Genomic DNA, 21,860 nt, shown 5'->3' with positions numbered 1-21,860 from the left:
AGATAAACTGTGCTAAAGCGTAGATTAACTGTGCTAAAGGGTAGATTAACTGTGCTAAAGGGTAGATTAACTGTGCTAAAGGGTAAATTAACTGTGCTAAAGCGTAGATTAACTGTGCTAAAGCGTATATTAACTGTGCTAAAGGGGTAGATGAACTGTGCAAAAGGGTAAATTAACTGTACTAAAGGGTAGATTAACTGTGCTAAAGCGTGGATTAACTGTGCTAAAGCATAGATAACCCGTGCTAAAGGGTAGATTAACTGTGCTAAAGCGTATATTAACTGTGCTAAAGGGGTAGATGAACTGTGCAAAAGGGTAAATTAACTGTACTAAAGGGTAGATTAACTGTGCTAAAGCGTGGATTAACTGTGCTAAAGCATAGATAACCCGTGCTAAAGGGTAGATTAACTGTGCTAAAGGGTAGATTAACTGTGTAAAGGGTAGATTAAGTGTGCTAAAGGATAGATTAACTGTGCTAAAGCGTGGATTAACTGTGCTAAAGCATAGATAACCCGTGCTAAAGGGTAGATTAACTGTGCTAAAGGGTAGATTAACTGTGCTAAAGCGTAGATTAACTGTGCTAAAGCGTAGATTAACTGTGCTAAAGCGTAGATTAACTGTGCTAAAGGGTAGATTAACTGTGCTAAAGGGTAGATTAACTGTGCTAAAGCGTAGATTAACTGTACTAAAGGGTAGATGAACTGTGCAAAAGGGTAAATTAACTGTGCTAAAGGGTAGATTAACTGTGCTAAAGCGTGGATTAACTGTGCTAAAGCATAGATAACCCGTGCTAAAGGGTAGATTAACTGTGCTAAAGGGTAGATTAACTGTGTAAAGGGTAGATTAAGTGTGCTAAAGGGTAGATTAACTGTGCTAAAGCGTGGATTAACTGTGCTAAAGCATAGATAACCCGTGCTAAAGGGTAGATTAACTGTGCTAAAGGGTAGATTAACTGTGCTAAAGGGTAGATAAACTGTGCTAAAGCGTAGATTAACTGTGCTAAAGCGTAGATTAACTGTGCTAAAGCGTAGATTAACTGTGCTAAAGCGTAGATTAACTGTGCTAAAGGGTAGATTAACTGTGCTAAAGCGTAGATAAACTGTGCTAAAGCGTAGATAAACTGTGCTAAAGCGTAGATAAACTGTGCTAAAGCGTAGATAAACTGTGCTAAAGCGTAGATTAACTGTGCTAAAGCGTAGATTAACTGTGCTAAAGCGTAGATTAACTGTGCTAAAGCGTAGATTAACTGTGCTAAAGCGTAGATTAACTGTGCTAAAGCGTAGATTAACTGTGTAAAGGGTAGATTAAGTGTGCTAAAGGGTAGATTAACTGTGCTAAAGCATAGATAACCCGTGCTAAAGGGTAGATTAACTGTGCTAAAGGGTAGATTAACTGTGCTAAAGGGTAGATAAACTGTGCTAAAGCGTAGATTAACTGTGCTAAAGCGTAGATTAACTGTGCTAAAGCGTAGATTAACTGTGCTAAAGCGTAAATTAACTGTGCTAAAGCGTAGATTAACTGTGCTAAAGCGTAGATTAACTGTGCTAAAGGGTAGATTAACTGTGCTAAAGCGTAGATTAACTGTGTAAAGGGTAGATTAAGTGTGCTAAAGGGTAGATTAACTGTGCTAAAGGGTAGATTAACTGTGCTAAAGGGTAGATTAACTGTGTTAAAGCGTAGATTAACTGTGTTAAAGCGTAGATTAACCATGCTAAAGGGTAGATTAACCGTGCTAAAGGGTAGATTAAGTGTGCTAAAGGGTAGATTAACTGTGCTAAAGCGTGGATTAACTGTGCTAAAGCATAGATAACCCGTGCTAAAGGGTAGATTAACTGTGCTAAAGGGTAGATTAACTGTGCTAAAGGGTAGATAAACTGTGCTAAAGCGTAGATTAACTGTGCTAAAGGGTAGATTAACTGTGCTAAAGGGTAGATTAACTGTGCTAAAGGGTAAATTAACTGTGCTAAAGCGTAGATTAACTGTGCTAAAGCGTATATTAACTGTGCTAAAGGGGTAGATGAACTGTGCAAAAGGGTAAATTAACTGTACTAAAGGGTAGATTAACTGTGCTAAAGCGTGGATTAACTGTGCTAAAGCATAGATAACCCGTGCTAAAGGGTAGATTAACTGTGCTAAAGCGTATATTAACTGTGCTAAAGGGGTAGATGAACTGTGCAAAAGGGTAAATTAACTGTACTAAAGGGTAGATTAACTGTGCTAAAGCGTGGATTAACTGTGCTAAAGCATAGATAACCCGTGCTAAAGGGTAGATTAACTGTGCTAAAGGGTAGATTAACTGTGTAAAGGGTAGATTAAGTGTGCTAAAGGATAGATTAACTGTGCTAAAGCGTGGATTAACTGTGCTAAAGCATAGATAACCCGTGCTAAAGGGTAGATTAACTGTGCTAAAGGGTAGATTAACTGTGCTAAAGCGTAGATTAACTGTGCTAAAGCGTAGATTAACTGTGCTAAAGCGTAGATTAACTGTGCTAAAGGGTAGATTAACTGTGCTAAAGGGTAGATTAACTGTGCTAAAGCGTAGATTAACTGTACTAAAGGGTAGATGAACTGTGCAAAAGGGTAAATTAACTGTGCTAAAGGGTAGATTAACTGTGCTAAAGCGTGGATTAACTGTGCTAAAGCATAGATAACCCGTGCTAAAGGGTAGATTAACTGTGCTAAAGGGTAGATTAACTGTGTAAAGGGTAGATTAAGTGTGCTAAAGGGTAGATTAACTGTGCTAAAGCGTGGATTAACTGTGCTAAAGCATAGATAACCCGTGCTAAAGGGTAGATTAACTGTGCTAAAGGGTAGATTAACTGTGCTAAAGGGTAGATAAACTGTGCTAAAGCGTAGATTAACTGTGCTAAAGCGTAGATTAACTGTGCTAAAGCGTAGATTAACTGTGCTAAAGCGTAGATTAACTGTGCTAAAGGGTAGATTAACTGTGCTAAAGCGTAGATAAACTGTGCTAAAGCGTAGATAAACTGTGCTAAAGCGTAGATAAACTGTGCTAAAGCGTAGATTAACTGTGCTAAAGCGTAGATTAACTGTGCTAAAGCGTAGATTAACTGTGCTAAAGCGTAGATTAACTGTGCTAAAGCGTAGATTAACTGTGCTAAAGCGTAGATTAACTGTGTAAAGGGTAGATTAAGTGTGCTAAAGGGTAGATTAACTGTGCTAAAGCATAGATAACCCGTGCTAAAGGGTAGATTAACTGTGCTAAAGGGTAGATTAACTGTGCTAAAGGGTAGATAAACTGTGCTAAAGCGTAGATTAACTGTGCTAAAGCGTAGATTAACTGTGCTAAAGCGTAGATTAACTGTGCTAAAGCGTAAATTAACTGTGCTAAAGCGTAGATTAACTGTGCTAAAGCGTAGATTAACTGTGCTAAAGGGTAGATTAACTGTGCTAAAGCGTAGATTAACTGTGTAAAGGGTAGATTAAGTGTGCTAAAGGGTAGATTAACTGTGCTAAAGGGTAGATTAACTGTGCTAAAGGGTAGATAAACTGTGCTAAAGCGTAGATTAACTGTGCTAAAGCGTAGATTAACTGTGCTAAAGCGTAGATTAACTGTGCTAAAGCGTAGATTAACTGTGCTAAAGGGTAGATTAACTGTGCTAAAGGGTAGATTAACTGTGCTAAAGCGTAGATTAACTGTGCTAAAGGGTAGATTAACTGTGCTAAAGCGTAGATTAACTGTGCTAAAGCGTAGATTAACTGTGCTAAAGGGTAGATTAACTGTGCTAAAGGGTAGATCAAAGTGACAAACATTAGGATCCGTCCGTACATGAACCCGCTAACTGCCCCTGCCTCCTAACCATCCCTGCATCCCCCCTCCCCCCATCCCAGTCTGTCTAGCTGGCGGCTCAGCTTCCGCATTGCGTTGCAGTGCTTCGAGGGGGGATGGGGGTGGGGGGTATCAGCAATCTGTGGCAGGAGCTGCTGTTTCCTATAGATGCACAGCCCCCCCCCACACACACACACACACACACATGCTCTAATGTATGTATCCATGACATAGGGGCGGATTTAAAGAGTTTTGATTTAGTTGGGAGTAAAAATGTATCAAATCTTTAGATTCAAACCAAAACAGTTTGTTTTTCACATGAAGACAGACGAATGAAGTGACGGCAGGTTCTGATCCGGACCGGGAGCGCCATCACCTTTGGAGTGTGTGTGAACACGCCTTTTAGTGTGTGCGGTTAACACATCGGTGTGTGTGTGAACACGCCAGAGTTTTATGTGTGCAGGTGACACCGATGTCACACTGCTGCTGCTGATTGTTGGGGGAAGTGAGGGTGTTGGTGGAGCACTAGATAATGGAATCAATGTGTGTGTGCGTGCGTGTTCCAGCGTGTGTGCACGTCTGTGCGTGGAGTGTACCTGCCTGGTAGCCAGCGGCCGCTCGCTCGGACTCTGAATTAGCGATGTGACTTGGCAGACGGCTGAGCCGGCGGAGAGAGGGATAGCAGAGAGGACAAATAGAGGAGAGATGGAGCTGCAGCCAAAGCTCGTCTGCTCGCCACGGCGTGCTGCACTCCCAGAGAAGGCGGGCTGAGGACGGGGTAGGACCGTGTCAGCACACGGATTGATTTCTGATCAGGCGGATTCATCGCCGCTCCTGGTGTTTTTGCGGTTTTGCGTGCTTATTCCACGCTGGTAGACTTGCTGCATGCGTGTTCCTGCTGACATGTGAACGAATGCGTGTACGGTTTATATAAGGAGTTCAGAATTCCTTAAACGGGCCGCTTCACCAACAGAAACCGCCATCGTTCTGGGTTTTAGTCCAGCTTCGTCTGTGTTGGGGGGCTTGTTCTGAAGCGAGCTGGCCTCTGGCTCTTCCTGCGTCTTTGTCTCTGATGGGAGCATCACGGGAAAACATGGCAGACAAAGAGGACGCCGGCGTGTGACTTCACGCACAGACGGCTGCAGGCTTTGTGAGGTCTTTGTCTGCGTGCGTGCGGCGGGGCAGAGCGGCGCAGAACCTGTGCCGTGTGTTTGGCGGCGCCGTCGTCCGGACAGACGGAGGCAGGACTGCGTTTGAACCCCGGCGGATGTTTCCTCCTCTGCAGTGTCACGTTTGGAGGAGGTGATTTCTGTCCTGGGAGAGTAAATCAGAGATGCTCCCTGAAGGCGGGACATCTCTGTCATGGGGGAGCGGTTGCATAATCCTGTGAGATCACAGGGCCTGTGGGAAATAGGAGACGACAGTGTCTGCAGCTCCGGGCGCAGCTGTCTGAGCGTCACATGCACGCTGCACAGGCTGCATGCATGCGTAATCTCTCTGCTGGAATGCTACACATTCATCGCATTTTTAATTCCCTCTTAGATCTGCAGCAGCGTCTGTCTGCCGGCAGGGGGGGGGGCAGTCTCACAGGAGAGACCACCGCTGAACTGAAGCTGCAAGTTACATTAGGAAAAAGGAGGAAGAGTCCTCAAAAGATGAAGATGTGCCTTTAAGTCAACAGTTCTGCTGGAAGGGATAGTGAAGGATGAACTCTAACTGTTGCTTTTCTCTTTAAAGGATCCGCCTCAGACTCCAGATCCGTCGAGATGCAGGAGAGCATCGCCGTCGCCGCCGCCGCTTCGTTTCCATTCAGCAAACCAAACGCCAGCATCTGCAAACCGTCTCCAGCTGGACGTTTCTGGAGCTGGCAGCCCCCACCTCGGTGTGCCTCGTTGTCCCTGAGACCCTTAACCTGCGATGAATGAAGGGTCACAGGTGAGGTCCTTGGGAACAACGTGTCACTCGATGACATCATACAGGAGACTGTGGGGATCCGAACGGTCCACAGAAGCGGGACAGTGTCAGATTTGAGACAGAGTGTGATGTCGCACTGCAGGATCTTTGTGGGAAGAAGATCCAGGAAAGCAAAAACCCTTTTTCAGCAGAGGAACACTTCTGTCGGACTCATTTCAGGAGCATCTAGAAGCCGGAATTTGTTTCCAGCTATGAAAAAAAATCCCTGTTTCTGCTTTCATGTTTAAATGACGGGAATTCTGGAGCCAAAGTGGTTTGATGCAGATTTGCATCAATAGGCACGTAGGGTTAAATCTATATTTGTGTCCAATTTATTGTTTTTAATACTTTGTTGATTCTCTTTTGCTTGGAGATGTTTTCATATTTATGTGAAAAACTGGGATTGTTCTAAATAAAGAGAAATGTTTCAATTTTCATTATTTATTCAAAAAGTAAAAATAAAGAGTGTGAAAAGGATTTGTCGTGTTGCCTTCATGACTGTGGGAAGTTTCACATCTCCTGGATGCAGTCATGATTGTGTGGTTTTCATCAGAAGGCTGCGTCTTTCCTCTGCGCCCAGGGGCAATAAATGGGACTAATGTGCAGTCCTGCCCGGCTGCTGCCCCGTCTCCCAGCCGGGGGCTCCGTGTTCCCGGGCTCTCCGCCCTCCGTGGGTTTGTTCGTCCCAGGATGGTTGACATTGATTGTGCGGGGAGACAGACTGCGGCACATTAGTACCCAGCTCGATGCCGCAGCAAAAACACATTACTGGCTGCATTGGGAGCTCTGTCTGGTAACCAAAGCAACCAGGAGGAGGAGGAGGAGGAGGGGAGGGGAGGAGGAGGGGGGCTGGGACGGGGCAGCGGGTTCAGCCTCTCAGGGGTCGTCTTTCTCAAACGCCACTTTCCTTTCCCGCGGCCACGTCTGTCATTGTCTCAGCCTCTCCGTCTGTCCTCACACACAAACACGTTCACATTCACCCCCCCACCTCCTATCCGCCTACCCACAATGCATCTCTTCTTCGTCAGCAAGATGACTTGAAGAAAATGTTTTCAGTGAAAACCCTGAGATCTGAGAGGCGACTCTGATTTAGCGGAGACTGAAGTTTGGAGGTTTTTGGTCCTAAAGGTCCTGAAAGACTTTAAATAAAGTTCATTCTCATAAAGAAATGCTTATGAGCAAAGTGCCTCCATAAAACAATAATCCTAACGCGTCATGAACTCTGCTGTTTAGTTTCTAGAGGAACACTGAAGAAAAAAAACAAATTTTAAACACGACAGTCACATTTTAGCTACGATGAGGTTAAACAGGATCAACCATTTCAAATGAAGCTAAGTCCAAAAGTGATGTCGCTTTCTAAAAATAATCTAAATACTTAAATATGATGTAAAGCTAAAGCAGCAAAATCATTTAATGTAGATTAAAGTTTTCACAACTAATGTCACTAAATGCAAGTTTGTTCTAGTAAAATACAAGATGAATAAACACTTTTTAGTTACCAGTAAATACAAATGTCTGTTGTTCTGCCATGTTTAGACGTGTACGCTGCAGAAATGATGTAAAAACGGGATAAACAGCAGTTCTACAGCAGAAATGCCTTCATTCCCATAAACTGTCTCTAAGCTGAGAGGAGAGCAGATGTAAAGGATGTTAGCGGTTTGACGTGACGCATTCACTCAAAAATAAATATTACATTCTGATTTTATTTGTTCTTTAAAACTGAGCAAATTTCTTTATAGTTTGACTGAAATGTATGAAATAAATGAGGAAATACAAAGGAAAACAGATCCATTAGACTGTTGAGGTGTTTATTTGAAAGTAGGAACATGAAGTTCAGCATCAAAGCGGCGGAACTGAAACGCTGCGCTGTTGTTTCCGGCAGAGCGTCATTAACGGCACGGACGGCCGGAAGCGGTGTTTAAACAGAGTCTGGAGCAACAATAAAAGCCCTTCTTTCAGTTTGCGGTACGTATGCGGCTCTAAAATGTGATATAAAAATGTCATAAACACGTCGGTGGGCCTGGGGGGGGGGGGGGGTTAGGATGCGGGCCGCGATTTGCCTTTTTCTCCCCACCGCTTTCTGTGTTGGGCGCCGTCGATTGTGACGCTGACTATTACCTGGAAAGCAATAAGATATAGACTACAAATACTTAACACCTAAGGACTAACCAGGGTAATTTGGCTGTAAATATTGACGTATAAATGCGTAAATAATAATCAGCCAAGTTTCACACATTTGAATCGGTGAAGCGTGTCTGAACAGCCCCGCGTTCATGTTATTTATGAATCATATTGATGCGTGACCGCGGAGCACTTTCCTACCGTTAACCAGAATGGAATCCAGGAAATAGACGGAGCCGTGTGATGTTTTTGTTCCAAATTTCCGGTCTGCCGCAGAGATCCGTTTGGCCGGTAGAGGGCGCCGTTCTCAGTCTGAGACTAGAACGACTAGACGAGACATATTTACACTAGATCAGTCTGGAACTGTTCCCCTTCAGGTTCTTGTTTTATCCAAATAACAGGTACAAACAGTTAAAAACAAAGAACATTAAACTCTACATTGATTGTTCAAAGTCAAAAGTAAACTAAGATTAAATCATGAAGCTGAGCTCAATGTCTTGTTTGAATTGCTTTTTTGTTTCTTCTGGGGAAATAAAATCTCATTTGGGCTTAATAAATGTAAAATAATTGGGATCTTTTTTTCAAATAAACGCTTTGCACCTGTCTGTGACGTCACACATAACTCGTGTTTCCACATTCACCTGCTCGAGGTGACTTTCAAATTAAAAGCTTCAGTCACTGAAAAATGTAAAATATTTGAAAAAAATTGTTCAAAAAGTTATTTTGAGTTGGAAACTTTTATCTGATCGTGTAAAAAAATAATAAATCGTTACAATCAAACAGGAATTATTTTTGTCCATTTTGGCACATTTGCAGATTATTATTATCAGTTTCCACTGCTCGTTTTTGCCTCAGATGCTTCAAATGAAGTGATTGTCTGCGTTTTAGCATCAATAAACTCGTCGTTTTGCTCGATCTGAACAGGAACAGCTACAGATCCAGACTGAGGACAGAAGGATGGAGGAGGAGGAGGTTTCTGCTGCAGAGACCAGCTTCACTAAAGCCGCAGGAGGAAGACCTCAGGGCTCCAAGAAGCTGCAGGTCTGCATCACAGACCTCAACTGGACAAACCTCGCTTCACCCCTACAGCCCCAGGAGGGGGGCCAGCAAAGGCTGGGGGGCGACCCCCTGGAGGCCCACAGGGGCAGAGGAAGGCCCAAAGGCTCCAAGAAGGCAGCCAGCAGTGAGAACGGTTCCACGGCAGAACACTTCCCTAAGAAACCAGGAAGACCCAAGAAGGACGCTTCAGCTGGAGACCTGCCCAACGGGGGCCCCAGCGCCCCCCAGAGAGGACGCCCCATAGGATCCATAAAGCGGAAGTCGGAGACAGCGGTGGAGAACGGCGGAAGTTCAGAAACGCCGCGAGAAAGAGGTCGCCCCAAGGGCTCGCCCAGCAAGAAGCCCAGGCTGGAGGGGGGGTCTGACCAAACAAAAAACTCTCAGAAAAGACGGCGGGGTCGACCCCGGAAGGCGGGGCTTACAAAAACTACGTTTAATGGCATGACGAAGACGAGAGGAAGGCCCAGGAAAAACCAGGAGCCGCTCGCTGCCGGCTCCTCGCCAAAGAAGAGGGGGAGGGGTCGGCCTAAAGGCTCTCTGAACAAGAAGCCCCCCCTCTTTGTGGGGCCCAGAAAGTTAGGGCGCCCCCCAAAAGTATCTGCCCTTTCCAGAAAAGGGAAAAAGCGTGGCAGGCCGCGCCAGCAGCCCGCCAAAAGGGGAAGGCCCCGGAAATACCCCCTGCCGCCCCCCGAGGAGTTAAACAAGCCCAAAGTCTGGAAGCCGCTTGGAAGACCAAGGAAGTATCCTCGGGTTGAACCCCCAGAGGGGGCCCCGGCAGCCCCCCGCCGCGCCCGTGGGCGGCCTCGTAAGTCCGAGTCTAAGAAAGGGGCTCATTTACGCAAAAGTCTAGCGACCAGCCCGCCGGCGCCGCTCGGTCCCAGCGACGGACTTCAGAGGAAAAAGGGCCGTCCCCCAAATGACGCTAAGAGAGAAGGGGCCGCCCCCAAACAAAGGGGACGTCCCAAAGGGTCAGTCAGCAAAAACAAAGCCCCCTCGTCCCCCAGCCATTCAAACGATTCCCGTGCGGCTGGGGAGGAAGGTGAAGCAGGAAAAGGGGCGGAGACTCTTCCTTAGGACAGCAGTGACTTGAACCGTCTGGTTGGACGGGTCCACGTCTCCGTGGTTGTTGTTAAAAAGAAGAACTTTGATCTTTTTAACAGGATTTGAACTCTTATTCTTGGTTTTCAGCAGCTTTTATGTCAACTTGTTCTTGGATTCTTTTATTGTGAAAGGACCCTTCCTGTTTTCAGGTGGAGATTCCCGGCATCATGGGTAAAAAAAGATGGTAGATTCTGTTAGACAGAGAAGACGTTGAATGTTTTTATTTTCTGTCTTTTTCTTCAGATTTATTTGTAAAAGTGCCGTAAAAATAAAACCAGGAAGTTTTTCTTCTGTGAACCGAAACGGATTTATCCGACAAATCCTGAGGAAGATCGCAGACGATCATCTTCCATGTTTTCATTAATGAACCAGAAATCTGCTGAAGAAGCTGTGAAAGGTCCTTTGAACATTTGGAAAACAAGCTTTTGCCAAATATTCTTCAAATGATTTTTATTCTGTAACTTTATCACGAGTGACCCCCCCCCCCCCCCCCCCCCCCAAACAGGTACGTGTCTGTCCCGATGAAACCTTCATGATGGAAGGATCAGCCTTAGCTTCCTGTTCGGAGGATCAGCTTCCTGTTTGGAGGATCAGCATCCTCTTGTATTTCGTTTTTTGTCTTATTGTGAAAGGTCTAGCTTTCATGTCCTGTCATTTCCTGCTTCTCCTCAGGGGCCTGTTTCAGAAAGGAGGTTCGACCAACTCTGAGGTTGAACTTGAACTCTGAGTTGGTCAATCGGGAGATTAACAACTCTGAGTTTTCTGTTTCAGAGAAGCTGATCTGAGTTAGATCAATCAACTCTGAGTGGACTGATTCGGAGGTGAGCGTGCGCACCGCGACTATAAGAAGCCATTATCAATGGAGCGCAGATATTACGAGTCACCATGGCAACCGTGAAAAAAAGAGGTCTGCGTATTTTTCTCCAGCTGAACTTGACGTGCTGCTGCAGAGTTACAGTGAATATGAGCACATATTCCAGAAGAAAAGCAACACCGCTGCATCTGCAAAACAGAGACAGTTAGCGTGGAAAACATAGCTGCTCAAGTTAATGCGTAAGTTTGCATTTAAATCATTGGTATAAAATATTGGCTGTAATAACTTTTTAAATAGCGTACGGTGTGAAATAAAAAATGGCGATATTTAGGTGTACTTTTGAAGTGTTATTCCTGGTGTAAATGCATGAAATGCTGCATAGTGTACAGAACCAATCTGGGGGGGAAATGCATTTAACGTCGGTAATGTTTAGAGGACTTTTTTGTTAACCTTCCCCTCTTGCAAACGTTGGTCAGTTTAATATTAATACATGCAACTGTGTTTTTAAAAGTGAACTTTTGTCTACTGTTGAACCTTTCGCTGCGCGAAGACTTCTCCTTTCTTTTCTCTCGTCTTTCCGACCGACCGTGGTCAGAAGCGCAGGGGAGGTTTCCTTCAGGGCTGAAGGGAATTCTCCTTCGGGGTTCACTTCCCGTTCGAAACCCTCAACCTCCAGAGCGGATTAAGAATGACTCCAAAACAGTTATTCTGGGAATGACACCTTCTCTTTATTTAACTAAGTGCTCCGTCCTCCGAACACACAATATATACCACGCACCCCCCCCCCCCCATCTGCACCTGCACTCGCCCCTCCCCTTGTCTCTCGTGGCTCGCACCCCGCTCAGCACACACACACGCTGCAACACTACCCTTGTATTGATCAAGTGGTATAGGTTTATATGGGATTAAGAAAGTAAGCAGTGCTAGAAAATTGTGTTTCCATAAAGTAATTGTTACATTAATCTAATTCAATGTCCCTGATTTCATTTTCACGTAGATGCTATCCTGCAGGAATTAAAAGAAACATGGCAGCAGCTAAAAATGAAAAAGAAATCGAGTCTTCTCAAAATCCTCGTACGACGTAAATGTAATTCTCTACGAATTAATGCAGCCTCCTCATCTATTGGGTCCTCCAAAAAAGGACAAGCCATTCTTGTCACTTAGACCGTCTCTGTGTGACGGACATGTGGGCAATGAAGGTTAAAGCGAAAAATACCGCTTCGTCTTTAAAAAGGGGAGGGGACCGGCAGAAACTTTGAGTTTGGAGAATAAAACCTGCTCCCGACCAGGTTAGGTTCACAGCATAAGTAACCATGGACACTGACTCCGAGTATAAGTTACCTCTCTTTCAGAAACGGGTTTGACTTACTCTGCTTTCTCTGGTTTAACAAACCTCCCATTCTGAAACGGAAAACCCAGGGTTTCCCTGATTTCAGGGTTAATGCACTCAGAGTTTACACTTAACCTCCTTTCTGAAACAGGCCCCTGATGTTTGTCATTTTATGGATGTAAACATGTTTTGGTTTCCAAACATGTTTCTCTTTGTAAATGTGACCGTATTATTGTTGACATGAATGTTTGGGTTTGACAAAGGAAGAACGGCGTCGTAGACTTTGATGCGGAGGAGCTGAAGCTTTGAACAGATCTGGCTCCATTTAAAGAAATGGTGGATCTTATTTTCCATCAGTTAGTGCTTTTATTTTGAAACTTCAACAGTTTTTTTAAATAAACAAACATTTTACTTTGAACAGAATCCGGTACATGTTTTCAAGGGCGGGGTCAGACCAGGTGAGGACACCTGCCACCCACCTCGCCCTGTTGACGTCATCGTCCTACTGAGTCACAAAGATCGTGTGTTCAGGAAGATGAGTCACTCCGGCCTGTTTAAAAGTTTCTCTCTACTTTGTCCCACGGCGCTTTCCTTCTAGATTTGTGATCCGCATCTTCGTTTAAGCAGCAGTAATGTATAATAAACTACTGCTGATTATTCTGGGATGGCACTGATTCAGTTTCTAATCTATAGGAAATCCAAAGTTTCTGTCATTTTAATTAAAATGTTTTAAATTAAAATGTGTTAAAATGGTTTATTTTTATTGACTGTGTTGGTAACATTAGAAGAGAAGTGAAGCCAATGAAGATTAAAAACATGTCAAAGCATCTTCTCTTTATGTTAACATATCTCCAATGTTTACAGACATAAACTATATTTCCTAATAATGCAGAACAATAAAATCCGGTAAAATAGTTAGATTTGTGTTTGACGTAAGAAAGATTGTTGAATACTTTATTAAAAAGTGTTGAAATGTTTGAAAGATCTTAAGTGTGTTTTATAGAATCTTCCTGTTTATTTTAGACCTTTATTTGATTTAAAAAAAGATCCATAAAGATACATTTCTTTACTGATTCTGTATTGTTGTGAACTTAGAGGAGGTGAGATGCAGCAAAAGGGCCGATAAACAACATTTTAATAGCAATAGTTGTAACTGATTTTATTGTTTGGAGAAGAAGCCTCTTTAAGTTGTTGTCAGTTTGGTCTCTTATTTTGAAGGCGGAGTGATACCTCTCACTGTGTTTTTGATCTTTGACACGGAAAGCGAGACTTCGCTGCGTCTTCTCACCTGTCAGGTAAGCGAAGTCTAAACTCTGTAAAAAGTTTCTGTCAACCCGGAAGTTCGGCTGTGAGTAGTTCGGAACCCTCAGCGGTTCTTTGTCGGTTCGGTTCCTCTCACAGAAGCGGTTCACGGTCCCCGCGTGCCACAAGAACGCAGAACCTTCAGGCCGCGAGGACCGTCTGTTCAAAGTTCTCCCGAGTTCCAGAGCGGAACCCAGAAACGCTCCGTGTTCCGGAAGTTTCCGGTTCTGTAGAACCAGAATCAGCAAAAACAAGTTTTTCTCTTCCGGAACTGAAATTCGTTCGTATAAAGAACCGAATCTGTTCTGTGACCGATAGAGATAAAGAATGGACCTTGGACCCCGCGGGGTGTGGAGGATGTGAATGCCTCCACGGTCCACGCTGCACACAAAACCTCACACACAAAAAAAAAACCTCTAGGATGCAAATAAAATATTAAATATTTGCGAAAAAATGTTTTTGCCTTCACATTTTTTTTATTTTTGCTCTCAAAACTTTTTTTCCACATTTTCCTTTTTCTTTGAATTTCTTTTCTTTTCCAAAAATATTGTTTCGTTTACAAACATAAATGTTTTTGCATTCGTTGTCTCATCTCGCTTTTTTCCTATCTTTGATCTTACTGACACAAGTTTCAGTTTAGCGTGACAAAGCTGCCATCAAACATCTGCTGATTGGTCCAGATTCTAACCAATCAGGTTTCTCCGTCTCATATTTACTCTGGTGAATATGGAATTTAGCCACGAATAACAAAATATTTATTAAAAAGAAAGCCTGACTTTGGACTTTGTGTCGGTTCTGTTCAATCAGGATTCTGCCGTTTTCAACCATTCTGGCCCGTTTGAGCAGCAAAGCAGCTAAAATCAACCCGTTTATTTATTCACGTCAGTGTAGAAACCAGCGTGTTTAAAATGTCTGCAGCCAGAGGTTACACTTTATTACCATTGAGATTCTGAACTATTGTTTTATTTTCATCAATACATTTTTAAATATGAAGAGAAAATAGCATTTTTTCATGAGTATTTTTTTTACTTTGAAAAAAATAAGACGCTGTGAAAATGAACAAAGGAAAAAATGCTTCTTCTGTTAAATCCATCTGCTGTGGTGAGCCGTCATTCTTCTGCTTTTTACTGCTGTTACTGCTTCCAAGACACTTGAGCAGCATACAGGTTGACCTCTGACCTTTTTACTAATATTTTGCTCTGGATTCACAGATCACACACAGGTTGATGTTGGTTTGATGTCAGCAGATAAACTTTACAGTTTCAGGAAATCCTCAGCCATAAATTCACAAATCTGACTAAATAAAAATGATTCAATACTAAAAAAGTAACAAAGATTAAAAATGTAAATGTTCTTCATCCAAAGAGACTAAATCCATGATAAAAACAGCTGCTTCAGCTTCTGAGCCTCAGACACCATGTGAGGTAAATACAGGCATTTGATTGGTTACAATCTGGACCAATCAGCAGCTCTTTGATGGCAGCTAAACTGAAATTTATGTGAGGAAAATCAAAGATAGGAAAAAAGGGTGATGAGACACAACGCATGCAAAAGCATTTGTGTTGCAAACACAAAAAGATATTTTTGAAAAATTAAGCTTTTGAACGCAAATATTTAATATTTTCATTTGCAACTTAGAGAGTTTTGTGGAGGCCTGAATATCCCTCCATAGCAGACTAACCTCACCTGTCGTCCACAGGGACATGTCTGCTGACACCTGGAGGAGCTCCTGCTGAACGTCTCCACATGGACCGGCAGGAGGAACCGCAGGGTTCTGACCCAAACATGACGGAACCATCCAAAGGTTTGGAGAGCGGCTCGCCGGCCGCTCAAATCCCAGGAAGGAAAAAGCTGCAAGACAGCAGCAGCCAGGAGGAGGAGGAGGCCCAAGACTCTGAGGAGGAGGAGGAAGAGGAAGAGGAGGAGGAAGGAGGAAGGTCTCCTTCTGCCCTGCAGAAGTCCAGCACCTTACTGTGGTCAGGACACCTGAACAGGAAGATCCTGTTGGAGCAGGGGGGCGGAGGTCCTGAGAAGGGGGAGGTGGAGGTGACGGACAGGTCCAGGTGGAGGGAGAGCATGCCGGAGGGGGAGAAGTGGAGAGACGAGGAGCCCAAGGAGGAGGACTGCTGGCTGGCTGACGATGAGGAGGAGGATGAAGACGACGACGCCATGAGCGTGAAGCCCGCCACGGAGTTCACGCCACACGTCACCATCGTGAATCAGAACCAGAACCCAGAGGAGGTCCGGGCCTTTCCGGAGGAGGAGGTGGAGGATCCTGTCCAGCTCTGCCGGGAGGAACCGTTTCCACCGGAGCGGTGGGACGAGAACGACAAGCTCTGTGAGTTTAACACGCAGAACCGGACGGTTCTGCAGAACCGGAGCGTTCGTTTCACCGTCAAACTGCAGATATCTGCTGTTAGTGTTTCAGTGATTACAAAGAAAGGTCAGAGGTCAACCTGCAGAAACCCTTAACGGTGTCAGAGTCAGAACAAAGTCAGTGAAAAGTTCAGTAAAGTAAAGAGGAAGAACAGAATGAGCGCCACCGTCTGACCCCCGGGCGCCACACGCCCTCGTTGACCCCCCTTTGACCCGCCCTCACTGGCCGTTTCACGTAACAAAAAACAGCTTTTCTGTGGGGTTCATCTCCATGGCAACCAGTTTCAGTTTGGGCGGGGCTGGAGGTGACAGACGGGTCAACGCCACAAAGTAAACGTTTGGGTTTCCATGTTGGCCACGCCCACAAACCTGATGGATTCATGTCATGTGGTTTCTGGCTGTTGATTAGTCTGGGGAGAACGTTCTCCACGTTCTCCACCTTCTCCCTGTTCTCCACGTTCTCCCTGTTCTCCACATTCTCCCTGTTCTCCACGTTCTCCCTGTTCTCCACATTCTCCCTGTTCTCCACGTTCTCCCTGTTCTCCACATTCTCCCTGTTCTCCACGTTCTCCCTGTTCTCCACCTTCTCCCTGTTCTCCACGTTCTCCCTGTTCTCCACATTCTCCCTGTTCTTCACGTTCTCCACCTTCTCCCTGGTTCTCCACATTCTCCCTGTTCTCCACGTTCTCCCTGTTCTCCACGTTCTCCCTGTTCTCCACCTTCTCCCTGTTCTCCACCTTCTCCCTGTTCTCCACGTTCTCCCTGTTCCCCACCTTCTCCCTGTTCTCCACGTTCTCCCTGTTCCCCACATTCTCCCTGGTTCTCCACATTCTCCCTGTTCTCCACCTTCTCCCTGTTCTCCACCTTCTCCCTGTTCTCCACCTTCTCCCTGTTCTCCACGTTCTCCACATTCTCCCTGTTCTCCACGTTCTCCCTGTTCTCCACATTCTCCCTGTTCTCCACGTTCTCCCTGTTCTCCACCTTCTCCCTGTTCTCCACGTTCTCCCTGTTCTCCACATTCTCCCTGTTCTTCACGTTCTCCACCTTCTCCCTGGTTCTCCACATTCTCCCTGTTCTCCACGTTCTCCCTGTTCTCCACATTCTCCCTGTTCTCCACATTCTCCCTGTTCTCCACGTTCTCCCTGTTCTCCACCTTCTCCCTGTTCTCCACGTTCTCCCTGTTCTCCACCTTCTCCCTGTTCTCCCTGTTCTCCACATTCTCCCCGTTCTTCACGTTCTCCACCTTCTCCCTGTTCTCCACCTTCTCCCTGTTCTCCACCTTCTCCCTGTTCTCCACCTTCTCCCTGTTCTCCACGTTCTCCCTGTTCTCCACATTCTCCCTGTTCTCCACGTTCTCCCTGTTCTCCACATTCTCCCTGTTCTCCACGTTCTCCCTGTTCTCCACCTTCTCCCTGTTCTCCACGTTCTCCCTGTTCTCCACATTCTCCCTGTTCTTCACGTTCTCCACCTTCTCCCTGGTTCTCCACATTCTCCCTGTTCTCCACGTTCTCCCTGTTCTCCACGTTCTCCCTGTTCTCCACCTTCTCCCTGTTCTCCACCTTCTCCCTGTTCTCCACGTTCTCCCTGTTCCCCACCTTCTCCCTGTTCTCCACGTTCTCCCTGTTCCCCACATTCTCCCTGGTTCTCCACATTCTCCCTGTTCTCCACCTTCTCCCTGTTCTCCACCTTCTCCCTGTTCTCCACCTTCTCCCTGTTCTCCACGTTCTCCACATTCTCCCTGTTCTCCACGTTCTCCCTGTTCTCCACATTCTCCCTGTTCTCCACGTTCTCCCTGTTCTCCACCTTCTCCCTGTTCTCCACGTTCTCCCTGTTCTCCACATTCTCCCTGTTCTTCACGTTCTCCACCTTCTCCCTGGTTCTCCACATTCTCCCTGTTCTCCACGTTCTCCCTGTTCTCCACATTCTCCCTGTTCTCCACATTCTCCCTGTTCTCCACGTTCTCCCTGTTCTCCACCTTCTCCCTGTTCTCCACGTTCTCCCTGTTCTCCACCTTCTCCCTGTTCTCCCTGTTCTCCACATTCTCCCCGTTCTTCACGTTCTCCACCTTCTCCCTGTTCTCCACCTTCTCCCTGTTCTCCACCTTCTCCCTGTTCTCCACGTTCTCCCTGTTCTCCACATTCTCCCTGTTCTCCACGTTCTCCCTGTTCTCCACGTTCTCCCTGTTCTCCACCTTCTCCCTGTTCTCCACGTTCTCCCTGTTCTCCACATTCTCCCTGTTCTTCACGTTCTCCACCTTCTCCCTGGTTCTCCACATTCTCCCTGTTCTCCACGTTCTCCCTGTTCTCCACGTTCTCCCTGTTCTCCACCTTCTCCCTGTTCTCCACCTTCTCCCTGTTCTCCACGTTCTCCCTGTTCCCCACCTTCTCCCTGTTCTCCACGTTCTCCCTGTTCCCCACATTCTCCCTGGTTCTCCACATTCTCCCTGGTTCTCCACCTTCTCCCTGGTTCTCCACCTTCTCCCTGTTCTCCACCTTCTCCCTGTTCTCCACGTTCTCCCTGTTCCCCACATTCTCCCTGGTCCCCCACATTCTCCCTGTTCTCCATGTTCTCCCTGTTCTCCACGTTCTCCCTGTTCTCCACCTTCTCCCTGTTCTCCACCTTCTCCCTGTTCTCCACCATCTCCCTGTTCCCCACATTCTCCCTGGTTCTCCACACTCTCCCTGTTCTCCACCTTCTCCCTGTTCTCCACCTTCACCCTGTTCTCCACGTTCTCCCTGTTCTCCACCTTCTCCCTGTTCTCCACGTTCTCCCTGTTCCCCACATTCTCCCTGGTTCTCCACCTTCTCCCTGGTTCTCCACCTTCTCCCTGGTTCTCCACCTTCTCCCTGTTCTCCACATTCTCCCTGTTCCCCACATTCTCCCTCTTCTTTACGTTCTCCCTCTTCTTTACGTTCTCCCTCTTCTCCACGTTCTCCCTGGTTCTCCACCTTCTCCCTGGTTCTCCACCTTCTCCCTGTTCTCCACCTTCTCCCTGTTCCCCACATTCTCCCTGTTCCCCACATTCTCCCTGTTCTTTACGTTCTCCCTCTTCTCCACATTCTCCACCTTCTCCCTGTTCTCCACCTTCTCCCTGGTTCTCCACCTTCTCCCTGTTCCCCACCTTCTCCCTGTTCCCCACATTCTCCCTGTTCCCCACATTCTCCCTGTTCTTTACGTTCTCCACGTTCTCCCTCTTTTCCACATTCTCCACCTTCTCCCTGTTCTCCACCTTCTCCCTGTTCTCCACCTTCTCCCTGTTCCCCACATTCTCCCTGTTCCCCACATTCTCCCTGGTCCCCCACATTCTCCCTGTTCTCCACGTTCTCCCTGGTTCTCCACCTTCTCCCTGGTTCTCCACCTTCTCCCTGGTTCTCCACCTTCTCCCTGTTCTCCACATTCTCCCTGTTCCCCACATTCTCCCTGTTCTTTACGTTCTCCACGTTCTCCCTGTTCTCCACATTCTCCACATTCTCCCTGTTCTCCACATTCTCCCTGTTTCCCACCTTCTCCCTGTTCTCCACGTTCTCCCTGTTCCCCACATTCTCCCTGTTCTCCACGTTCTCCCTGTTCCCCACATTCTCCCTGGTCCCCCACATTCTCCCTGTTCTCCACGTTCTCCCTGTTCCCCACCTTCTCCCTGTTCCCCACCTTCTCCCTGGTTCTCCACCTTCTCCCTGGTTCTCCACCTTCTCCCTGTTCTCCACATTCTCCCTGTTCCCCACATTCTCCCTGTTCTCCACGTTCTCCCTGTTCCCCACATTCTCCCTGTTCTCCACGTTCTCCCTGTTCCCCACATTCTCCCTGGTCCCCCACATTCTCCCTGTTCTCCACGTTCTCCCTGTTCCCCACCTTCTCCCTGTTCCCCACCTTCTCCCTGGTTCTCCACCTTCTCCCTGGTTCTCCACCTTCTCCCTGTTCTCCACATTCTCCCTGTTCCCCACATTCTCCCTGTTCCCCACATTCTCCCTGTTCTTTACGTTCTCCACGTTCTCCCTGTTCTCCACATTCTCCCTGTTCTCCACATTCTCCCTGTTTCCCACCTTCTCCCTGTTCTCCACGTTCTCCCTGTTCCCCACATTCTCCCTGTTCTCCACATTCTCCCTGTTCTCCTGCTGGAGGCCCCGAGCCTTGAAGCCGTCTCCTCCTCCTCCTCAGACCTCTGTGACCACGTGGACCAGCAGAAGTTGGGCCTCCTCTTCTCCATTCTGGCTGGAGGACTCCTGTTCCCGCTGCTGGTGTGGGGGGGCTACGCCCTGCTGCCCTTCGACCCCCCCGTTGTGGGTGGCCCCGCCCTGAGGGTGATCTACAGCCTCCGCTGTGCGTTCTTCGGCGTCGTTCCCGTCGTCCTGGGTGAGCCTCGGGCGTCTTTGTTGGCGGCGGCTGAGGGGGCGGGCACTAACCGTGACCTTGGGCTGCTTGCAGGCGTGCTGGTGCAGGGCGTGGCCCGGCTGCGGCACTGCGCCCTGAAGCCGCTATACCTGAACGGTCAGGTGGACAGGGAGGTGAAGGTGCACGAGCACTACGTCAGCCAGTCGCTGGCGCTCTTCCTCTTCTACTTCCTGCAGCTGGCGGTCTTGGCGACGTACATCAGCCAGGACCTGGTGAAGCTGGTGCCGCTGCTGACCATCATTTTTGTCTTCGGCAGGTACGTAAAGGTCGCCACCTTTGGTCTCTGGCCGCGGGTGAAGGTTAGGAGAAACGGTTCTTCTGTCTGAAGTGACCCGACCTTCATGAATCCTGAAATCCACAGATTGGTTCATCTTTAGGGACTTTTATTTTGAAAAACGTCAAACTTTGGACACTCCTCCTTTGATCGGGTTCTGTTAAATCCACTGAAACGTCGTCACTGAACCCACAGACGATCGACTCTGGATCTGCTGGGGTTTAGCGTGATCCAGCATGTCATGTGACGTCAGTCTGACAACAGGAAGTAGACCAGGATTTAACAAAATAAAAGTCCCTGGTCCAGTCTGAGGTCATTTTTTGGGGATATCCAGACCTCTTCCTGAGGTCAAAGGTCAGCAATACGTTGATGAGATGGGGGGGGGGGGGGGGGGGTCATTTGTGACAGAGGTTAAAGGTCCTGATATTCAGTTTCAGACAGAAGAATTTTTCATCTGCTCCTTCAGTCCAGGATTGCAGCTGCAGCTGCAGGACTGCGACTGCAGCTGCAGGACTGCGGCTGCAGGACAGCGGCTGCAGCTGCATCGGTCCTGCATCCGTCCCGGATGGACTCGTCCCTCAGTCGTGTGCTGGTGTCTCCTCAGGCTCATCTACTGGCTCTGCCTGGCTTTGGACAGCAGCATCCGGGGGCTGGGCTTTGCCTTTTCCTTTCTCCCAACGGTGGTCATGATGGGCGCCAACCTCTACTACATGTGCTCGTCTGTCGGGCAGGACGCCATTTTCGACGTGGCGGTGCCCACCACGCCGCCCCCTCCCAGACTGCGATGGTGGTTTTGAACCCTCAACTCTTTGGTTCTGGTTGATTTGGTAAACGGCGGTGAGAGCAGCTCGGCGCTGGATTAGCCACGCCTTAGAGGACGCCGTTCGTCAGACCTGCCAGGATCCCTTGATGGGTTCTGAGCTCGTGAAACTCTGGAGGAGGTCCAGGGTCCGCCTGAAGTCCTGGACCTGGACGTGAAAGCTGGACTTCCTGACGGATCTTCAGCCAGACGATGATTTCCTGTTTCTGACTCTCCTCGTCAGAACGATGGCGTTTACAGAAATCCTGTTTGATTTTCCTTTCAAACGTTGAAATATTTACTTTGAGTCGCTTTTATTTGATGAGAATCAACTTTTCCCACTTGAAAGGGGGTTCCTGAATGCATCTTTGTCATGTTAATAAAGGCTCACCTGTGTTCGCCCCAAACTCCTCTGTGCTGCTTTTGAGCAAATGAAGGGCGGAACGTCGGCGGCACGAATCCCTTTGCATGAACGTCCATGAAGACATCATGGACTCTGAAACGCCTGAGGTGGAAGAATCAGTCAGATTGTTGAGGAAAAGATGGAAAGAA

At 47.0% G+C, this 21,860-nt stretch overlaps 2 protein-coding genes across 3 annotated transcripts; both read left to right on the top strand.

The window, feature by feature from the left end:
• Positions 1–7,265: 7,265 nt before the first annotated feature.
• Positions 7,266–10,512, top strand: LOC101165202 (basic salivary proline-rich protein 2). The gene is made up of 2 exons (XM_023960275.1): positions 7,266–7,708; positions 8,789–10,512. The coding sequence occupies exon 2, from the start codon at positions 8,822–8,824 to the stop codon at positions 9,995–9,997; it is 1,176 nt and encodes a 391-aa protein (XP_023816043.1). The 5' UTR covers positions 7,266–7,708; positions 8,789–8,821; the 3' UTR covers positions 9,998–10,512.
• Positions 10,513–13,243: 2,731 nt separating this feature from the next.
• LOC101170979 (transmembrane protein 79) lies at positions 13,244–21,715 on the top strand. 2 transcript variants are annotated; one of them, XM_023960274.1, is made up of 6 exons: positions 13,257–13,463; positions 15,170–15,354; positions 15,385–15,808; positions 20,002–20,196; positions 20,269–20,491; positions 21,114–21,715. In XM_023960274.1, the coding sequence occupies exons 2-6, from the start codon at positions 15,217–15,219 to the stop codon at positions 21,304–21,306; spliced, it is 1,173 nt and encodes a 390-aa protein (XP_023816042.1). In that variant the 5' UTR covers positions 13,257–13,463; positions 15,170–15,216; the 3' UTR covers positions 21,307–21,715. The 2 variants fall into 2 exon arrangements, with proteins under 2 accessions (XP_023816041.1, XP_023816042.1); XM_023960273.1 differs by having other exon boundaries at positions 13,244–13,463; positions 15,170–15,808.
• Positions 21,716–21,860: the final 145 nt, after the last annotated feature.

This window comes from Oryzias latipes, chromosome 11 (assembly GCF_002234675.1).
Source record: "Oryzias latipes chromosome 11, ASM223467v1".
Lineage (NCBI taxonomy): Eukaryota > Metazoa > Chordata > Actinopteri > Beloniformes > Adrianichthyidae > Oryzias > Oryzias latipes.
This window is presented reverse-complemented; position numbering and strand designations above follow the sequence as displayed.

What these genes read in the sequence shown, in the direction of transcription:
- LOC101165202 (XM_023960275.1), top strand. Translation starts at nt 8,822, where the DNA reads ATGGAGGAGGAGGAGGTTTCTGCTGCAGAGACCAGCTTCACTAAAGCC.
- LOC101170979 (XM_023960273.1), top strand. Translation starts at nt 15,217, where the DNA reads ATGGACCGGCAGGAGGAACCGCAGGGTTCTGACCCAAACATGACGGAA. An exon ending in GGACGAGAACGACAAGCTCT is followed by an intron (nt 15,809 to 20,001) that starts GTGAGTTTAACA and finishes CCTCCTCCTCAG; the next exon opens with ACCTCTGTGACCACGTGGAC. An exon ending in CGTCGTTCCCGTCGTCCTGG is followed by an intron (nt 20,197 to 20,268) that starts GTGAGCCTCGGG and finishes GGCTGCTTGCAG; the next exon opens with GCGTGCTGGTGCAGGGCGTG.